At 35.9% G+C, this 20,017-nt stretch overlaps 1 protein-coding gene across 6 annotated transcripts in view; it reads left to right on the top strand.

The window, feature by feature from the left end:
- ZBTB44 (zinc finger and BTB domain containing 44) overlaps nt 1–20,017 on the top strand; it is a 44,263-nt gene that overhangs the window by 2,020 nt on the left and 22,226 nt on the right. For all 6 annotated transcript variants that reach the window (XM_031443369.2, XM_031443368.2, XM_064482225.1 and 3 more), the window contains exon 2: nt 17,788–18,861. In XM_031443369.2, coding sequence (XP_031299229.1) covers nt 17,844–18,861 — 1,018 coding nt within the window. In that variant the 5' untranslated portion in view covers nt 17,788–17,843. The remainder of the gene's footprint in view (nt 1–17,787; nt 18,862–20,017) is intronic.

The raw sequence follows: 20,017 nt of genomic DNA, 5'->3' as shown, positions 1-20,017 counted from the left end.
AAGACTGGTACCCATCTTTTTTTCTGACACTTAATTGACCAAACGAGTTGCCTTATAGAATGCCCCCACATTCTGGGCTTGTCTGTTTCCTAATGGTGTCATTTAATTTATTTCCCTATGCCCCTAAATTTTCTGTTAGGGGAAATTTGACCTAAAGAAAACTTGATTACCTTAAGGAAAACTTTCTTTGGCAAGAACATTTAATAGATGATGCTGTGTACTTCAAGTTACATCATATAGGAGATGTATAATGTCAGATTGCCACACTGTTAAGCATGCTAAATGTGACCACTTGATGAAAGTGGTGACTTCCAGATCTGTTACAATAGGTGTGGTTTGCCTGTTTGTGATTTGTATGTGATTTGGGGTAATACTTGGATACCGAGCAAATATCCAATTTCTGCCTACCTTTTGCTCAGTGATTTTAGCACCCTTGGATGACTCTTGCTTAAATCAGTTATTTTATTGGAGATTTTCTTGTCAGAACGATTTTCTTCATTAACTAATAGTGAACTAAAGTTCCTCCTAAAAATGCAGAGAAAATTCTAATATTCTCCCTTTACTTACCAATATTCAGAGTAAAGAGCTGGGGAAATAGTCACCCCCAATGGTGGCAATGAAGGTTCTTTTTTCTTTGTTGTGGGGATACGGCTATGGACTCATGGGTTTTAATTTATTCCTTTTTTTAATAACCATTTTAGTCATTTTTCTTTTTGATGATCAAACTGTTCCAAATTAGGAAAGTAGGAACCCTTTCAAGCTGGCTTCTGTGTCTTTTTAACACTCTGCTCACCATTAGCCTTGGAGTGCTTTCTGGCACAGGATATCCCAGGCTTGCCTTGTTACTTTCCTTGTTCCAGATCTGGAATGGGTGTCTATGGAATCTTGGTTCTTTTTAGTGAGAAATGGTATATAGAAACCAAGATCTGGACATTTGGCATATTCATTGCCGCTGAAGTGTCACTGCTTTCAGAAGAGAGAACTAAAAATGGGTTTTTGCTTATTTGTTTAATCATAAGTTCATAGCAGTATATCCAGTTCAAGTTTAACATAGATCTTTCCCTCTGATTCTATATTTGTCTCTTTTGTCTTAAACAAATATCTTGGTGCCTAATAAAATTACCATACTTGCTTTATTCTATGTATACATAAAATCATTTCAAAATTACCATACCTGTTTTACTACTAATAATAAACTTCTGAGTAAAGTTCAATATTTCTTTGCATTTATTTTTGTCCTTAGGATATATTACATGAAGTTTGTATAATCAGAGTACTTCCCATGTTCAGGGGTCACTTGAAGTACTTTTCTCTGTTTGGTTATGCTGCCAATTTGACATGGTTCATTGGTTTCATTTTTTATTTTAGGGTTTTCTTTTTTTAATTTTATTTTTGAACGTATAAAATATATACCAGGTTCAAAAGTCAAAATAATATTTTAAATAAGTATGTGTAAAGAAACCTCACCCAAATTATTTTTTAAGGTGAACTGTTCCTTACATTTGCCATACCTTTTAAAATCTGATAATATTCTCATATATCTTAACTGCAGAAGGGGTAACAGTGGACAAAGTGTGTTATATGAAGTTTAAATTTTGCAGTTAGACTATGATTTCCTCTGGCAAGGAGAAAGCACTACAACTAATCTTTAGAGGTGAGCGGAGAAGTGATTTCAAGCTCACTTTTACAAGCTTTACTTGAAAATCATGTCTTTAAAAGAGACATGTAGTTGGTAGAAACTTTATGAATCCATCTACTTGAATGTCACACAACAAAACTGACATGCTGTCTGCAAATACAAAATGAAGATAGCATATATTGTTTGCATTGCACAAAATTTGATAGAAATTATAATTATGCCTTCAAATGAGGACTTAAGAGGGAGCCATCAATGGTTGTCTAAAGTAGGCAGACTACAGTTAGGCAGTTTATAAGCTGCCTATCATCCAGCAAAAGATGCGCCCATAGTATGTTTCCCTCAGTGTACATACACCACCACTGCTTTTGGTAACTGAGCAAACATCTTTTTCCTTCAAGGGATGGTGTAGGAAAATGAAGAATGCATGTGCTTTGGGCCCTTGCCGCCTCATTTAGTCTTTAATCTCAGTAAAATAAACTGCCCAAGATTATTAGAACACATAAGGTGATGGGAAAAAAGGCCACCAACAGTAGCATAGATATGCATCCCCACATGGCAGCTGGAGCCTGCTATGGTAGACTGAGTGGACTAATACAGTGATGATGATTGCTCACATTTGTTGAGCCCTCTCAAAAAGCCAGCACTGTGCTAAGCATGTTATACATCTCATTTAAATCTCACCTTACCCTTTATTATTGGTACTGGTATCTTGCTTTGCAAGGTAGGGGCAGTATCCAGGTTTCACACTCAAGTCTGTTTTCACTGTTGTACTTAACTACTTTGCTGCATCTCACATCTAAATATAATCATAAAATTTGATATATTTTCACTCAGCACAAATTAATTTGAAGTATGTGACTGATGTTTGTCCTGTAGCAAATGGATTACATGCCAAAGCGCTCATGTCTTTGTCATGTCTATTACGTGTATCCTTAGTTTGTCAGACCTTGCTTTGAAAAGTGCATTTAGATACCATTTTAATAGGCATTTTAAAAGTAGAGCATCGGAAATCAAGATGGATTGATGGATGGATAGATACGTGATTAAAACAAATGTAGAAGAATGTTCATGATAGAATCTAGGTATGGCTATCAAGGCATTTACCTGTAAATGTTCTTTAAATTTTGTTGTATCTAAAATTTTTCATAATAAAATTCTGGAGGTTTTAAACTAAGTCTTCATAACCTTGTAAAGGATAAAGCTGTCACCGAAAATGGTCAAGCATCAGACTGTTGTAAAAGGGTTTCCTTCGTTAGTTAGGAGGCTTAATTAATTTGGCTCCTTCCAACTATAATTTTAATATCTTTATTATATATATGAATATGTATGTATATTTTCCCTGTAGTTTCATGTTTTGTAGACTGCTGTTGAGCATATCTTTATATAAGCTGTATGGGCTGTTTTTACTGTAAATACAATCACATTCATGACTGAGACAGATAGTTCGCCAAGTACCTCAGAATGATTGCTTGAAATTTATCTCCTGTTAAGCTGAAAGCCACATTAGTTTTCCTTTGTTCTCTATATTAGAAAGACTTCACCCCATTTTAGACAATGAGCTGGAAATCTCTAGATTCCTAGTCACAGGATCTAAAATAGTGAATATACATGTGCCTTTAAAAATATAAAGATACATTAAATTTATATTACTCCTGCTTGAAGGGCACATGAGTATTATATTAATTTCTTCACTAACATTATTATTAGTGCCAAAGGTGACCTTAGCCAGCACATTTTTACATAACTGATCCTGTAGTAAATCACTGACTTGTATCACTGTGGTATTTCACATTGATAATTCTAATAAGAGTGAAAATTGGTGGATGAAACTTACTGTCTCACTTTTCTAGGACATCTTTGTCTCTATTTTGAATGTTCTTTTTTTAATCATACAGCTTTTTTTAAAAAACTTAAAATTACAAATATTTTATGCCCAAAGAATTTGTAATTTCAGTATTCCATATTGCTATCCTTCTACAGGTATTAAATAGTATATATTTTTTATGTTGACATGATTTGTTATTCACTTAGTTTTAATAGTTTTTGATGCATTCAACATAACTACAAACATCTTGGTAGCATATAACCAAGACTGTGACTCTCTGGAATCAGGATTTTGTGGAACTACTACCCTCTGGCTTCTGAAACAACTTCAGATAATTCCTTTTGAAAATTATTTTCTTTTAACTCAGATCTTAACCTAAGTATCTTCACCTACTATTTGCAAGTAAGCATATTCAGAACAACCCTCTGTTAAAATGTTTTATTTGTGCTGTTTGATAAAATTAGGAAATGTAAGAGTTTCCAGGGACTCAGACATACTTTGCTTCCATTTCATTTTTCTGTTTACTGATGTGTTTACTAGTATGTGGAGTACGTGTGTGTGTTTCTTCCACTTTTACGTTTTTCTCCTTTTTACACTTTGACTCACTGGGTTTTACTTTTTACTTGGCTCTTTGGTTTTCTTCCTTTCTGCTTTGGATTGTCCAACATTGGTCATTTCTTTTTTGTGGCTTCCCATTACTGTCTGAAGACAGTTTCTTTTATCTTTAGGGCCTTTTATGTGCCATATAAAACTATACAAACCCTACTTCTTATGAGAACTGTTCTCTGTTTACAGGAATCACTGGTTCTGTTTTGGGCCCACCTGGTATGTTTCTTCTTCATTTCTTCCACTAGGTTCACTTACCTTTACTTTGAGAGGCAGTCCAGTGTAGTGTTAAGAGTACAGCTGAGCATACCACCTGGGCTCGGATCTTGACTCTGGTATTTACTAGTTGTGTGGTGGTGGGCTGGTTCCTTTACTTCTCCGTGCTGCTGCTGCTGCTTTTTTTTTTTTTTAAACTGGTGAAGTAGAGATACCAAATGATATCTATCTCAAAAGGTAGGTAATTATTTAATTATTTAATGTGTAAAAAGTAGTTAGAACAATGCTTAGTACATATTAAATACTAAGTACTATGTAAGTATTAACTAATGATTATTGTTATTACTCTTCTAAAAAAATGATTCAAAGCCATTGATTATTTTTGACAATTTCTTGAGATTCTATAACTCAAAACCCATAGATTATTGCTGCTAGAAATTTGTGATCTCCAACTTCATTTGGGCCTTCAGTGCCTCCTAGCTGTCCTTTTTTTTTCCTCCACACATTTTTTCATGTTTTATTTTCCTCAAAATTCTACTTATATCACCTCTCTTGTAAGCAGTCTAGCCTCTACATATAACTTGAAAGGGAAATAAAATCCAAAGCTATCAGACGAGAACTCCCACTATTTCTCACCACCCACCTATAAACTTGACTGTAACTACACCCTTCCTTTACTTTTTTTTTCTATTACCGAGTCTCATTCGTTGATTCTTTTACTCAAACAGTGAATCCAACTTCTTTCTGCCTATTCAGAGCCCTTATGCTATCTGTTATTACCTATTTTCTCTATCTTAACTTTCTCTTCTCTGAGTCTTTTCCAACAACACTCAAAAAAAAAATTCTCTGTATATTTTAGAACAATTTTAAAAAGCTTACCTGGGGGAAAAAACATTCTCTAGTTTCTCCCATTCTATAAAAATACCAGTGTCCTCCCTCAAGCCCTTCTTTCCCTCCAGCTAATGCCTTTGCCCTATCTTTAGATTGAATTGTCTGTACTCAAAATTTTCACTTCCTCATTTCTGCATATTCTTTATCTTTGTCTATCACAATCCAGCATCTAACTCATTTTACCTCTCTATTATATGCTCTTTTAAGGTTATCAGTGACTCCTTGTGCATAAATTGAATAGACTTTTGTCTAAATCTTATTTGAACTATCAGCAGCTTTTGACCCTGTCATCCCCTCCTTGAAATACTCTATTACCCTTCATTTCTGGGACATTGTACCATCCTGGTCATTCTGTATATCTCTTTCCCAGGTTTTTCTTCTACTGCCCCCCATACTTTTCTTGCCACCTCTTCTTTTCCTTGGTCAGTCTAGCTAAAGGCTTATCAATTTTGCTTATCTTTTCAGAGAACTAAGTTTTGACTTTAATTTTTTCCGTGATTTGTCTATTTTCTATTTCATTTCTGTCTGAGCCTTATTTCCTTCCAATTATTTTGGGTTTGGCCTGCTCGTTTTCTAGCTTCTTAAGGTAGAAGCCTAGGCCATTGATTTTTTTCAATTGTAGTGAAATACAATAAAAAATTGATCACCTTAACCATTGTTAAGTGTGCACTTCAGTGGCGTAAAGTACATTCACATTGTTATGGAACCATCACCATCCATCCCCATAACTCTTTTCATCTACAAAGCTGTAATGTAACTCTGTCCTCATTAAACAGTGACTCCCCATTCCTGTCTCCCCCAGCCCCTGGCAACCACCCTTCTATATTCTATCTCTATAAATCTGGCTGTTTTAGGGACCTCATATAATTGAAATCAGACAATGTTTGTCCTTTTGTGACCGGCTTGTTTCACTTAGCATAATGTCCTCAAGGTTCATCCATATCATAGCGCATATTAGAATTTCCTTCCTTTTTAAGGCTAAATAATACTCCATTGTGTGTGTGTGTGTGTGTGTGTATACACATCTTGTTTATCCATTTATCTGTTAATAGACATTTGACTGTTGTGACTAATGCTCCTATGAACATTTGTATACACGTATATGTTCATGTCCCTGCTTTTAATTCTTTGGGGTACATACCCAGAGTTAAAATTGCTAGGTTGTATGGCAATTCTATGTTTAATTTTTTGAGTAATCACCATACTGTTTTGCATAGAGTCTACACTTACATTCCCACCAACAGTGCACAAGGGCTCCATTTCTCCACATCCTGTGTCAACACTTGTTATTTTCTATTGTATTGTTTTTATAGTAGCCATCCTAATGGGTGTGAGATGATAGGGTATGTGGTGGTAGGCCATTGATTTTTAGACCTTTTCAAATATATATATTTAAAGCTATAAATTTTACTCTATGCACTACTTTAGCTGCATCCCACAAATCATGATAATGTACTTTCAGTATTACTCAACTTAGAATACTTTCCACTTTCCTTTATTGATTCCTTCGTCAACCTAGGGATTATTTAGAAGTGTGTTTTATTTAAAATAATGTGGAATTTTCTTGATAACTCATTGATTTCTAATTTGTTATTGTGATTAATGAGCATACTCTTTGTCCACTCATTCCTTTAAAATTTACTAAGATTTGTCTTACAACCCAGCATATGGTCTGTCTTGGTGAATATACCTTGTACTTGAAAAGAATGTATATTCTGCAGTATAAATATCAATTAGGTCAAGGTGGTTGATGGTGTTGTTTAGATCTTTTATGTCTTACTGTTTTTTCATTTTTTTGCCCAGTTCTATCACTTACCAAGAAGGATGTTAAATTTTCTAACTATTATTGTGGGTTATTTTTCTCCTTAATTCTGTCGATGTTTGCTTCTTCTATTTTGAAGCACTGTTATTAGTGCATATGTGTTTTTTATTGCTATACACCTTTATGTCTCTGGTAATGCTTTTTGTCCTGAAGTCTACTTTGATACTAAAGACAGCAAAATCTAGCATTCTTATAATTACTGTTTGCATGGTCTTTCTTCTAACATATCTTTCGTTTTATTTAAAGTAGGTCTCTTATAAAGAGCATGTAGTTGGGCATGCTTTTTTAATCCTGGTCTCTGCCTTTTAGTTGAAATGTTTATTAGTCCACTAAAATTTAATACAGTTAAATTTTACATTATTTTGAAAAGCAGATGTGTATTAGTTTGCTAGAGCTGCTGTAACAAAGTACCACAAATTAGATGGCTTAAAGAGAAATTTTTGTCTCAGTTCTGGAGGCTAGAAGCCTGCAGTTATGGTATCTGCAAGGTTGGTTACTTCTAAAGGAAGGAACTTAAGAGGGAAGGATCTCTTCTTAGCCTCTCCCCTTACTTTTGCTAGTGCCTTGGCTTGTGGCAGTATAAGTCCAATCTTAACATGGCGTTCTCCCTTTGTGCATCTGTCTTTGAATTTCACTTTATATAAAGGTATTTTTATTACCTCAGTTTAATTTGATAACTTTTGTAAAGAGCTATTTCTAAATAAGATAACATTCTCAGGTACTGTGGATTAGGATTTCAACATATCTTTAGAGGGGACACACACAGTCAATCCTTAAGACACATCTAAGGTTGGCAACAGTGCAAAGGCATGTTAGGTAAAACCACTGTGCTTGTGTCCACATACACAGTGGGACTCCTGAGTACTTGGTATGAACACTTAAAAACTCTTCAGGGAAACAAAGAGCTCTTAAATGCTAGTTGACTAAAACTGACTTGAACTTACTCCTGTAAGGATCCAAAAGACTGAATAAGATGCCTTTCTTGAAACTTGCTGTCTTATAAAATAATTCAATGTTAATAGCTGATACTGCTTAAGTACTATGATTGAATTCTTCTACATGGCACCATGATGGGGTGGGGAGAGGGGACTGGGAATTTGAATTTTTTGTCAGATCTTTCTTCAGATCTGGTTTTATTACTTATAAGAATGTGAGGGAGTTAACTTAACCTCCTGTTACCTCATTTATAACTGGATTTTAAAAGTCCTTTTCCCAGTATTATGAGACCAGAGTGAGATAAGAATACTTACTGGGAGTTACTCAATATATATTTACTTATTTTCCCTGATATGCAAATTAACAATCAGCATGACTCTGTGGCTACGAGCAAATAAGAGGAAATTCTAATAGTTTAATGTTATTGGTTTGACTGATTTACTGTTTAACTCCAGGTAGATCTCAGTCTTTCTCTTTCTCAAAGCTCTGAATTAGAAAGGACTTTTTCAGGTAGTAAAATGATTAAAATCTTTAGTTGATTAAAAAGTGGCTAGTTAGGAAAAATTAAATAGTTTTTTACTCAGTTACAATAATTCATTTGGAATTCTTCCTTTTCAGTAAAGACTTAAGGAAGACCCTTGGGGAGTTAACTATCGTCAGATGAGGTTACGTGCACTTTTATTAGTGTTAATGTTCTCAAATATGAGTACTCATGAATCTATTCTAAAAAATATGGTTCCTTTCATGGAAAAATATAGACATTTAGTTTTGCTTAGATTGACAACATAGTGACAAGATTTTAAGAACAATTTATAATGAGGTACTATAATATTTGCCCCCAAAAAAACTTGATTCTAAAGGAAATAATAATGAATAATTTTTTAACAATAACTTTCTGGAGAAAGAGGTAGTTGAATTGTAATTTTCACTACTTCATTCAGATTTCTGTGTAATTTTAGCATAAAGCTTTTACTTTGAGTTACAACTCTTCCATTCGTAAGCGAGCTATATCGACAGGTTTTTTATAAAACGTTTGCATGTTGTACATAATAAACTTTTAAAAATACTTGTTTTGTCTCAGGTTTTATTTTGTTGTTCATCATTTGCAATTATACTTTTGTTAATAATGTGAATGAGCATAAAAGAATATGCTTATTCCAAAAATAAGCAATGTAAACCACAAACATTTATTCAACATTTTGAAAAATGCCCTCTCTGTGTTAGGCAGTTACAGAATACACATAGGCTCAGCCTTTTTCCTCAAGTACCATAGAGTCTGTAAGAAAGCAAAATCTGTAGCAGTTCATTGATCACCTGTTGTACATAAAATACTCTACTGATCAACAGAGCAGTGATCCTTTTGTGTCCATAAAGGAATGTCCAGTGGAGAACCACTGCACTGTAATAAGCAGTGTTATTGATAAGAGTATACCGCATGTAAATGATTAAGAATCTCCGCTGATGTGTTCACATGAAGACTTGTGCACAAATGTTCATAGCAGCTTTATATGTAATAGCCCCAAACTGGAAACAACTCAAAAGTCTGTCAACTGTTAGGTGATAACCAGACTGTGGTATTTCCATACAATGGAATAGTAGTACTCAGCAGTAAAAGGGAACAGAAACTAGCAAGCCTAACAACATGGATGAATCTCAGAATCTCTAATTATATCCAGTGAGAGAAGCGAGATGAGTAAGAAAGTACATGATGTCTGATTCCATTTATATAAAATTTCTAGAAAATGCAATTAATCTAAAATGAAAAGCAAATTAGTGGTTCCTGGAGAAGGACAGGAAGGAGAGATTGTGAGAGGCAGGAAGAAATGTATAGGGGTCCTGGAAATGTTCCTTAATATCTTGGTGATGCGTGTGTCAAAACTGGTCTAATTGTACACTTTAAATGCATTCAGCTTATTGTACATCAATTATACCTCAAGTATTTATAAAATGATTTTTTCAAAACACAGTTATGGTTGATTCCAAAAATATATTGGAATTGTCCTTGGAGAAACAGGGCATATACTCTGGTAAACTTAAATTGGTATTGTATCAAATGCGAGGTTAGTGGCCACAGCAGAAAATACTGCATAAATTCAGTGGAGGGAAAGACAGCATAGTTTACTAATAAAATGAGGAGAGGATTTAATTAAAGTCAGAGTACTCAACTTTGAGGCCCTGTTAGGCCACTTATTTTCCTTGATTTTTAAAGAATTTCCTTGTCTACTTCATAAGGCTTTTAAGATCCAAAGAAAATATATTTAAAAACACACTGTAATCTTAAAAGTGACATACAATGGAAGGTATTGCTGATATCTAGAGTGGAAGGAAGAACAAAATAGAGTAGTATTTGACCTCTTGAGAGCAATAAGGGAATTCCAAAAGGACTAGAGGTAGGAAAGTGGAAATATGTATAGTATGGTCAGAAAATGAGTCAGAATCAGTTTGACTGGAGCAGAGTGAATCATGTTGAAGAGTAAGGAGGGGAAGATAGGCTAAAGCATCTAAAAACTCAGTAGAGCATTGAGAATGTAAGATACACATTGAGAAAACGTAGCATCTGGATGTAAATTGCTGTTTAGCAGCCTTATGACTTTGGGTAAGTCATTTATTCTATGAGTTTCAATTTCTTCATCAATAATGGGAGATAATACTTATCTAAAGTATATGCATTGAAATCAGTCAGTACAAAAAATACAAGAAAATGCTGAAAAGAACTTAGTGTTCAGAGTTGTTCAGTGTGGTAGCTAAGGCATGAGGGAATGACTGCTGGCCTCAGATGATTGGATTTTAGGCAGTTTGAATAATGATTGAAGATTAATTCAAGGCTAATGAGCCCGAAGTTAAGGAGACCACTTAGGATGCTATTCAGGTAGCCCAAGGCTGTGGCTGATGGAGAAAAGAAAGGATGGATTTGAGATTAGTCTTAGTGACCAAGTCTGTGTTAGGAAGAAAAAAGCTGTATTCGTTTCCTGTGGCTGTTGTAAAAAATTACCACAAACTGGATAGCATAAACAACACATTTATTCTCTCAGTTCTGGAAGCCAGAACTTCGAAGTCAGTACCACTGGATTGAAATCAAGATGTTGTGGATACCCCCTCCCTCCAAAGGCTCTGGTGGGGGCCAGGAATCCCTTCTTGCCTCTTCTAATTTCTGGTGGCTGCAGGCATTCTGTGGCTTGCAGCCACGTCACTCCAGTTTCTGCCTGTCTTCACATCACCTTTTCTGTTATGTGTATAAGATCTTCTACATCTCTCTTGTAGGAATACTGAAGATTGTATTTAGGGACCACCTGTATTTAGGAATATCCAGACAAATCTCCTTATCTTGAGAAACTTAATGAAACCTTCAGAGTCTTTGCCATAAAAGTACCATTTGCAAATTCCAGGGATTAGGACATGGACATTTTGTGGGAGTGACCTTTTTAGTCTACCATAGAAGTAAAGGTGACTCCCAAGTTTTTGTGTTTTGGAATGGCGGTATTGCTGGCCAGAGAACTTCAAGAGGAACAGTTCATTTGTGAGAAATGATGATGAATTCATTTGGACTTGTTGAAGTACCTGTGAGACATCTGTATATGGATATTCATTTTATGTATCAGAAAACTATGAATCGAGTGACAAACACTAAGGACATTTATTATTTCAAACAAAAAAATCCTAGAGTAAGACAACTTCAGAGTTAGTTACTCTGCAATTCAGTGACATCATCAAGGACCTAAATTCTCAACTTTTTGCTTTGCCATCATTAAGTTAGTTCTTATGGTTCCAAGGTAACCTCCCACAATTCTGAGCCTTAAATTCAAAGATGAAAACACCTAGCTGGCTTGTTTTGTGTGCCTTTCTTTTTAATCAGCAGGGAGACATGGGCCTAATCCCTGAAGCTCTCCCTAGCAGGCTTTATTCCTCTGAGACAGATGAACATTTTAACATTTTCTTGACTTTTACCTAAATAGACCTATTATGTCTATGATACAGTCAGTCCTTTATGATTATCTTAAGTGACAAGTGGACTTTACTACTCTTTGATGTGCAGATTTGAAGATACAAAACCATCTTTCTCTGGCCTGGGTCAGAAGTTTAAATAGCAGCCCATTCACCTTGCTAATCCTCTTCTAAGTTCTTGTCTACAAGACAGGGCAGCATTATGGCTTAATATATTCCTGTTACCTCTGTATTTACTGTGAATTGGTGTTGGATCTAGAAACTTGGTGAGATTTTTGTTCAGTCTTTTTTGCAATGTCTTATTGCTCTCTTTTTGTGAAGTCATAAACCTTGATGACTAATGCCTCTTAAGGGGCGGGGGGGAGAGGCACATGAAAAATGGTGTTCTAACTCTGCTGTTCCTTCTTTATTTATTAGCTGGAATATTTCTATAAAGAGAAACCTCTTTCATATTCTATTTGATTGCTCAAAACTACCATTTGTATTGGAAAGGCAGGATAAATGCTTTATTCTTTCCCCCTGTTTAAAACCAGTTTTCAAAATAACTTTTTGTTTTATTAGCATCTTTAAAGGTGACAGATTAGCTTTGTTTTTGTTTCTAGTGTCATAGGAACTCATGAATTTAAACATATTTCATGTGTTTCAGTTTGTCCCATTTTTTGCCATTGAGAACCTCCTCAAATTGACTTGGGTTTTGGCTATCACTGATAATCTTTGATAACTTCTTTGCATATCTACTAAGATGTTCCAGGTGGACATTTACTGCCCCAGAAGAGCAATCAGCCTTTTTTCTAAGGAGCCATGATTCCTTTTAATGGGAAATGATATTTGGAAGCCAGTCTGGGTGCTAGGGATATTCAGTGCTGAAATTTAACTACATTATTAATTCATACTGATGCTTTTAATTAAAAATTCAAGGCTGTAAATTCAAACTGCAACTTTACCTTTAACCACTGATGATGGATAGATAGAGGTACTTTATATAGCCAAACCAGGTAGTGATTTCATGACATACATTTACCCACTCACATATTTCACTGCCTCTTTTGTGTATATTATGCTAAATATTGGACAGGATCAAAATATAAATTAGATGCTATAAAATATTTTCACTGAATCTTTTTGCTCTCTGCCTGCCCCAAGCTTCTCACAACTGCCTTTCTGCCCCTCCTCCCCACACATTCTTTAGATATCTTCAGCTCTAATAAATTCAACAGAATGAAGCTTAATCGGTGACTTACATAAAATCCAGTGTTTAGGTTCAGCTCTAACCTCTCCCCTGAACTCTAGACCAGGATGGGCAACTTCATATATCAGTTTACACTGGGATACTCCTCTCAGAAGTATTTCAAATTCAGTGTGCCTAAAACCAAAATGTTTCTTTTCATTCATCATTAACCCCCACCAACACCAGCTCTTCCTCTCTTACTCTCTATCTTGTTTGGTGAAAACACCATCCCTTCAGCCATCCATGTTGGAGACCTAGGGCTACATTCTTCTCTCCCAGCTACTCCCCCACCCCATCCCCAATACAAAATCATGCCCAGGTCATTTTTACCTCCTAAATATTTCTTAGATGTCTGTTCTCTATCCTCACTGCCACTGACTCAGTTCAATTTTGTCTTATCATATATTTGTACTATTGTAACAGCCAACCTCCAGTCTACCCTCTATATTGCTACCAGGATAATCTTTTTAAAATGTAGATGTAAATACACTACTCCCCAGTGGCTACCCATACCTATTGCATAGTTCTCTAGGTCTTTAGCATTGGCATAAACATAAGTGCCTTTGAAAGAAACAGTATTCCGAGTATCAATTTCTTCTATAAAATCAGGTTATTATCTTACCTCATGTGAGACAACATATCTAAAGGTCCTGCTGTTACATCTACTACTTTACATAGTCAACTAGTACAGACACTTCATATATGAATTTCCACCTGGATATTCCTCTTAGAAGCATCTTAAACTCTATATGTCCCTCTCCCTAACCTTTTCTGTCCCTGATTCGTTTTAATTAGAATGTAGGGTAGAAATGAAATGATCTCAGTTCAGTTTTAGCATAATTAAAACCTTATTAGTATCATTTGGAAAGTTAGTGTCCAGTTTTGAGATGTGGCTGGATATTTAAATTTGCAAATTCTTATTAAATACCGCATCCTCCCAAATTAATTTCAAGGCTAGCGGTCTCATTACTTTCTCTTTAATCATCTTAGCAGCCACCTCACTTTATATGCTAAGAGCTGCTCCATTTTAAGGTCAAATCCTCTGATAATTTTTATATCAGAACCCATTCAATATGTGCTCTGTGTCCTATAAGAAATAGAGTAGACATTTTGAAATTTGGTCTCCATTTCATTTTATTCACATTTTCCTAAGGTAATAATCATAGCTAACATTTATTCAATGTTTATGTCAGGAATTGTGCTAATTCAGTCCTCTTGACTGTCTTGAAAGTGTAATTTCCATTCTTGTTTTACATTTGAGAAAACTGAAACGGAGAGGTGAAGTAACTTGACTTAAGATTTAATGCCTGAATGGTAAATGGAAGAGTCAGAATTCAAAACCTAAGATTTATCTCACTGAAACCATTCTGTTTTAACAGTTGGTCTGTATACCATATTTGGCAAATATTTTTCAACCCAACTGCAAAACAAAATTATAGGGTTTTTTCCTCCTTAAATTGTTTAGCGACCAGTTTCATAAACATATGTATACTGTTTCATAAGTAACTTGGAATAAAAGGAATGGGAAGGAAGCTATTTTTGAATTACTCACTAGTTCAAATTGCAAACTGTTGCAAAATACATTTTTATTACTTTTGAATGCTACATTAATTCTACATTAATTGGAATTAAGTAATATTTACCTACTCAAGAATTTCTCGTAAGTTCCAAATTAAATATATAACTTTACACATTCATATTCATCTACACACATTTAGAGAGATATGAGGGTCTTTTTTTTAATAGAATTACCTAATTTATAAAAATTTCAATGTATACTTCTGGCTTTCTGTCCATCTCATGTATGACTTTTCAGATAATGTAATTTCATCCCGTTTTGCCATAGTGTATATTTTTGCAATATTTCCAAATTATATTTGTCCATGTAATTTTTTATTATAGAGTATATCATGAGACTGAGTTTTCACAGACATGTGTTGGAAAATTCATGTAATAAATACATGGCATACAGGGCATTTCCCAGTCTAATCTCCGTCTTCCTCTCATCCCATACCTCCATCTGTATCAGATTTTGTACCATATATGTGTAGCCATTACATTGAACAAACATGATTTATGGAAGGTACTCAGAATCCATTTTATTTTTGTCTTCAGCTGTCCCTTTAAATTTATTCTACAGGGTTAGTGCTTTCTCCATTTCCTTGACGAGCAAGTCTTAATAACTTTTCTGGTCACTTTCACGAATAGAAACATTATTTTCAAGAACTAATAAACTTAATTCAGAGTTGAAGGTTCCCCTCCTTGACCACCTCAGGCCTACTACAGGTCTGCAGTGAAACATGAGGTTTGTTTGGCTTCCTTTTTCTCTCCCTTTTCCCCCCTTTGCCCTTTTATTCCTGTTCATTTGCTGACTGTGATTTTTGGCCCCTCCAGGATTGGGAGAGGTAGGGGTTGACTAAGAAGAAAAGGTCTTCGTTAGCAGTGGTAGCAGCACCACCTGATGTTGATGAAGCATTTATTTCGTGCTAAGTACTTTGAAAGCACTTTCCATATGTTGGCGCAGGTAGTCCTCAGAAGGGGTATTCTGTTCTCCCTGACTTACTGCTGAAGAAATTAAGGTGTAGTTTAGTGACTTGCCTAAGGTCCCACAGCTACAAGGAGCAGCACTGGGATACACACCCTGCATTCTCGCTCCAGAGTCTCCTCTCAGCCACTCCAGGTTTTGCTTTTATACAGTGTTGGGAGACGGTAAGCATACATCCTAGTGTTGGCCAGAGTTTAAATCAGACTCGTATCCTTTAGATTTTTTTCAAGTGTGATTCATTTTCCATAGAAGTGAAATAAAGGGCAAACTTGCCTCAACCTCTTTCCCTTACATGGAGATAGGAGGGAGTGGGATAGGGTTTGCAACTCTCAATGGACTGATCACTCTCTGCAAAAATCTTTCTCATATGTAACTCTGAACATTGAAGGTGGGTGTAACTCAAGGTTGAAAAATAGGTTTTCCTCTGTCTCCTTGTATAGGTGGCCTTGCACCTCACTTTGGAACATAGTATCTGTTGTTTGGGGCCTCTACCCAAACCAAGATTGAAATGTTTTCAACACCCTGCTGCACATGTTCTCCAAACATACTGTTAATTTACTGCCTTCACACCTTTGTTCATACATATGGTCCCTGGATTATGAGTGTCACTTGCTTGAAGGCATGTTCCTTCCTGAACCAGTTATTCCCTTGAATATGATGAAAGCTACCATTTTTCTGTGTAGTTTCAGAAGGATCATGGCCCCTTAGGGAATCCAGGAATCTCTAGTTAAGACCTCATATACGTTTATGTATTTCATAAAGGTGATTATAGTCTATATAGTCTATATAATTTCATCACATTTTTTCACTAGAAAATAACTGCCACTACTGAGTGTTCACTGTATATCAGTAATTGTACATTCATTTAATACTCAGAACCAAACATTTTTCCAGGTCAGTTAAATATTCATCATCTTTAACACCATTTTTAACTGGTAGCTATATATTTGAGGCATTTGAAATCTCCTTTATCTAGAGATAATTTATAAAAAAGTGTTCCCCCCAAGTTTGCTTTGTTTTGCATTTATTTTAATAGTCTCTTTAAAAAGAAAAGTTATTTATCTTAGGTGAAATAATTGATGTACGTAGTTTGTTTCTGCATTGGAAAAGTGTACTGTGATCTAAGAGTCAGAAGACCCAGATCCTAGCTTTGGTTGTCATTTGTCAGTCACTTCTGTGAGCATTCGTTTTCTTATCTCTATCAAGGGGCTAGTATAAACCTCCCTGACTTCACATAGAGGGTATAAAAATAGATTAGAGTGAAAGTAAGTACTGTAAAAATTAAAGCATTATTAGAATTGCTAAATTAAAAGTGTTTAAGAATGTCAGTTTTTTACATTTTTAGTCAATAAATGTAAAATCTGATAAAGGCAAACCAACTATGTTTTGGGTTTTTTTAATGGAAAACCCAATCATTTGGCTGATTACTAAACATTATTTGTTTTGTAAATTTACTTCCGGAAAGGTTGTTTTATTCTGTTAGTAATAGATCAACAATAGCTGCTCTTACTGAGCATTCAAAGGGCCAGATAATGTGCTGAGCATTTCTACATGTGTTATTCCATTTAGTCCTTAATAACAGCTTTGGAGGAATTGTTGAGGGAAGAATGCAGACTTACCACATCCTAAAACTTGAACTCTTAACCACCTATATGTACCCACTTTATGTCCTAGCAGAGGCAGTGTAAAGCACTGAGGCTGAGAGTACAGGTCCTGGACCAGCCTGCCTGGGTGGAACCCTGACTCGGCCGCATAGTGCCTTTCTGACTTCAGCAAGGTGCTTCACCCTCTTCTGTTACACGGGGATAATAATGTATGTACTGAGACATCGTGACAACCAGATTATCAGATAGGAAGCATTTAGAGCAGCATCTGGCACATGGTTCTCTAATTGTTGTTATTTGCAAACTGTTATTTAAAACTATGCAGCTCATTAAAACATAAGTGCACAGACTCCACTGATTGGAGTGTAGGGGACAGGTGGGGAATGTATTTTAGTGTATTTCTTACCTTGAGCTTTCTCGCTACCATCTTTCAGCTCTTTTATTTAGCATTGTGGCCTCATGAAAACGATCTAAATCACCTTTTATTTCAACTACAAAGCCATCAATTAATGCTTATTTTATGTGTCTTTTAGGACATCTCTGATTCATTTGCATCCTTGAAGAGCATCTGCAGAAGAGGAAGGAAAAGATGGGTGTGAAAACATTTACTCATAGTTCCTCTTCCCACAGCCAGGAAATGCTTGGAAAGCTAAATATGCTGCGAAATGATGGCCATTTCTGTGATATCACTATCCGCGTCCAGGACAAAGTCTTCCGGGCACATAAGGTGGTGCTAGCAGCTTGCAGTGACTTCTTTCGCACCAAACTTGTAGGCCAGGCAGAGGATGACAACAAGAATGTGTTGGATCTGCATCATGTTACAGTGACTGGCTTTATACCCCTTTTAGAATATGCTTACACAGCCACTCTGTCAATTAACACAGAAAATATCATTGATGTTCTAGCTGCAGCCAGCTATATGCAGATGTTCAGTGTTGCTAGCACCTGCTCAGAGTTCATGAAATCAAGCATTTTATGGAATACACCCAATAGCCAACCAGAAAAGAGTCTAGATGCTGGACAAGAAAATAACTCCAACTGCAATTTTACTTCTCGAGATGGAAGCATTTCTCCAGTGTCTTCAGAGTGCAGTGTGGTAGAAAGAACCATTCCTGTCTGCCGAGAATCCCGGAGAAAGCGCAAAAGCTACATTGTGATGTCTCCTGAAAGTCCTGTAAAGTGTAGCACACAAACAAGTTCTCCCCAGGTATTGAATTCTTCAGCTCCCTACTCAGAAAATAGAAATCAACCAGTTGACTCTTCTCTAGCTTTTCCCTGGACTTTCCCTTTTGGAATTGATCGAAGGATTCAGCCTGATAAGGTTAAGCCAGCAGAAAATACCCGGACTTTAGAATTACCTGGCCCATCTGAGACAGGTAGAAGAATGGCTGAATATGTGACTTGTGAGAGCACAAAGACTACCTTGCCTCTGGGTACTGAGGAAGATGTCCGGGTCAAAGTAGAAAGGTTAAGTGATGAGGAGGTCCATGAGGAAGTATCCCAGCCTGTCAGTGCCTCTCAGAGTTCACTGAGTGATCAGCAGACAGTGCCAGGAAGTGAGCAAGTCCAAGAGGACCTTCTGATTAGTCCGCAGTCTTCCTCTATAGGTATAGTGTCTTCTGTGTTTTCCATGATGCTATAAAGTCAAGTCAAGCATTTTTAAGTGCTTATTAGGTAAAAGTTTTGTGCTGGATCCTGTAGGAAATATGAAAAAGAATAAAACATGGCAACTGGATTTTTTTAAGACGCTATTAGTACTATAATTTTTTAAACAAGGTATGCATTGAGAAAGGAAATAGTTGAACATTATCTGATGGGATATATATACATATGATGGCACAATTCTTATATGTATGTGAATTTTGAACTACTTTCAATGCAGAAAGTACCAGTTTAACAAATCCAGTTAGTGTTTTATTCTTCATTAAAATATTTATTGAAAACTTACCATGTGCCGAACTTGGGAATCTGTGTTAAAAAAGACATATATAGTGCCTGCATCTGAGGAGTTAATAGTCTAACTGAGGTAACATGAGTAAATCAGTGATTCAGTGATTAGCGCTCGGCCAGAGGTGTGGACACAGTGTTACGGGTTCACAAAGGAAAGAGCTAGTTAACACTGTATATTGGAGCTGGATCTTAATAGCTAGGAGTTCTCCCAGGTGAGGGAATGACATTTATTTGAAAATGTATAAAAGCACAGGAGTGTGGACCAGCATTGCATGTTTGGTAAAGCAGTGAATTCAATGCATGATCATACGAATAAAGCTTGGAAACCTGCAAATATGGAAAATAATGGGGAAATAAGACAAAATGAGCAGTTGAGAACATGTTGTGAAAAGCTTTGAATGCTAGTTTAAGTTAGGATTGCATTCAACTGCATATAGCAGTCCCTTCAAAGTGGCTTAAACCAAACAGGGTTTTATTTTTATTGCATAAAATGTACAGAAATAGGAAACCCAGGACTGGCACAGTGACTCTAAAATATAAGCAGGGGCCTAGGCCATACTGTTATTTTTATAGCCCACCCTCCTTTTGTCAGTTTCATCCATATGCTTATTTCTTCATGGTTGTAAGATTTGTGCTTCATTTTTAGTCTCATATTCTAGAAGAGGGTAGTACTTGTATCAGGAAAGCACAAATGTTCCCCGAAGTCCCAAAAAACTTCTGCCAGATGATGTCACGTGGTTTTTCCCAGCTGCAAGGGAATCCCAGGATATATGTGTACTAGTTGAGTACGTAACTGCCTTAAGCAGAATTTGA

This window comes from Camelus dromedarius, chromosome 34, assembly GCF_036321535.1.
Source record: "Camelus dromedarius isolate mCamDro1 chromosome 34, mCamDro1.pat, whole genome shotgun sequence".
Lineage (NCBI taxonomy): Eukaryota > Metazoa > Chordata > Mammalia > Artiodactyla > Camelidae > Camelus > Camelus dromedarius.
The sequence above is the reverse complement of the archived record's forward strand: the minus strand, read 5'-3'. Positions and strand labels throughout refer to the sequence as shown.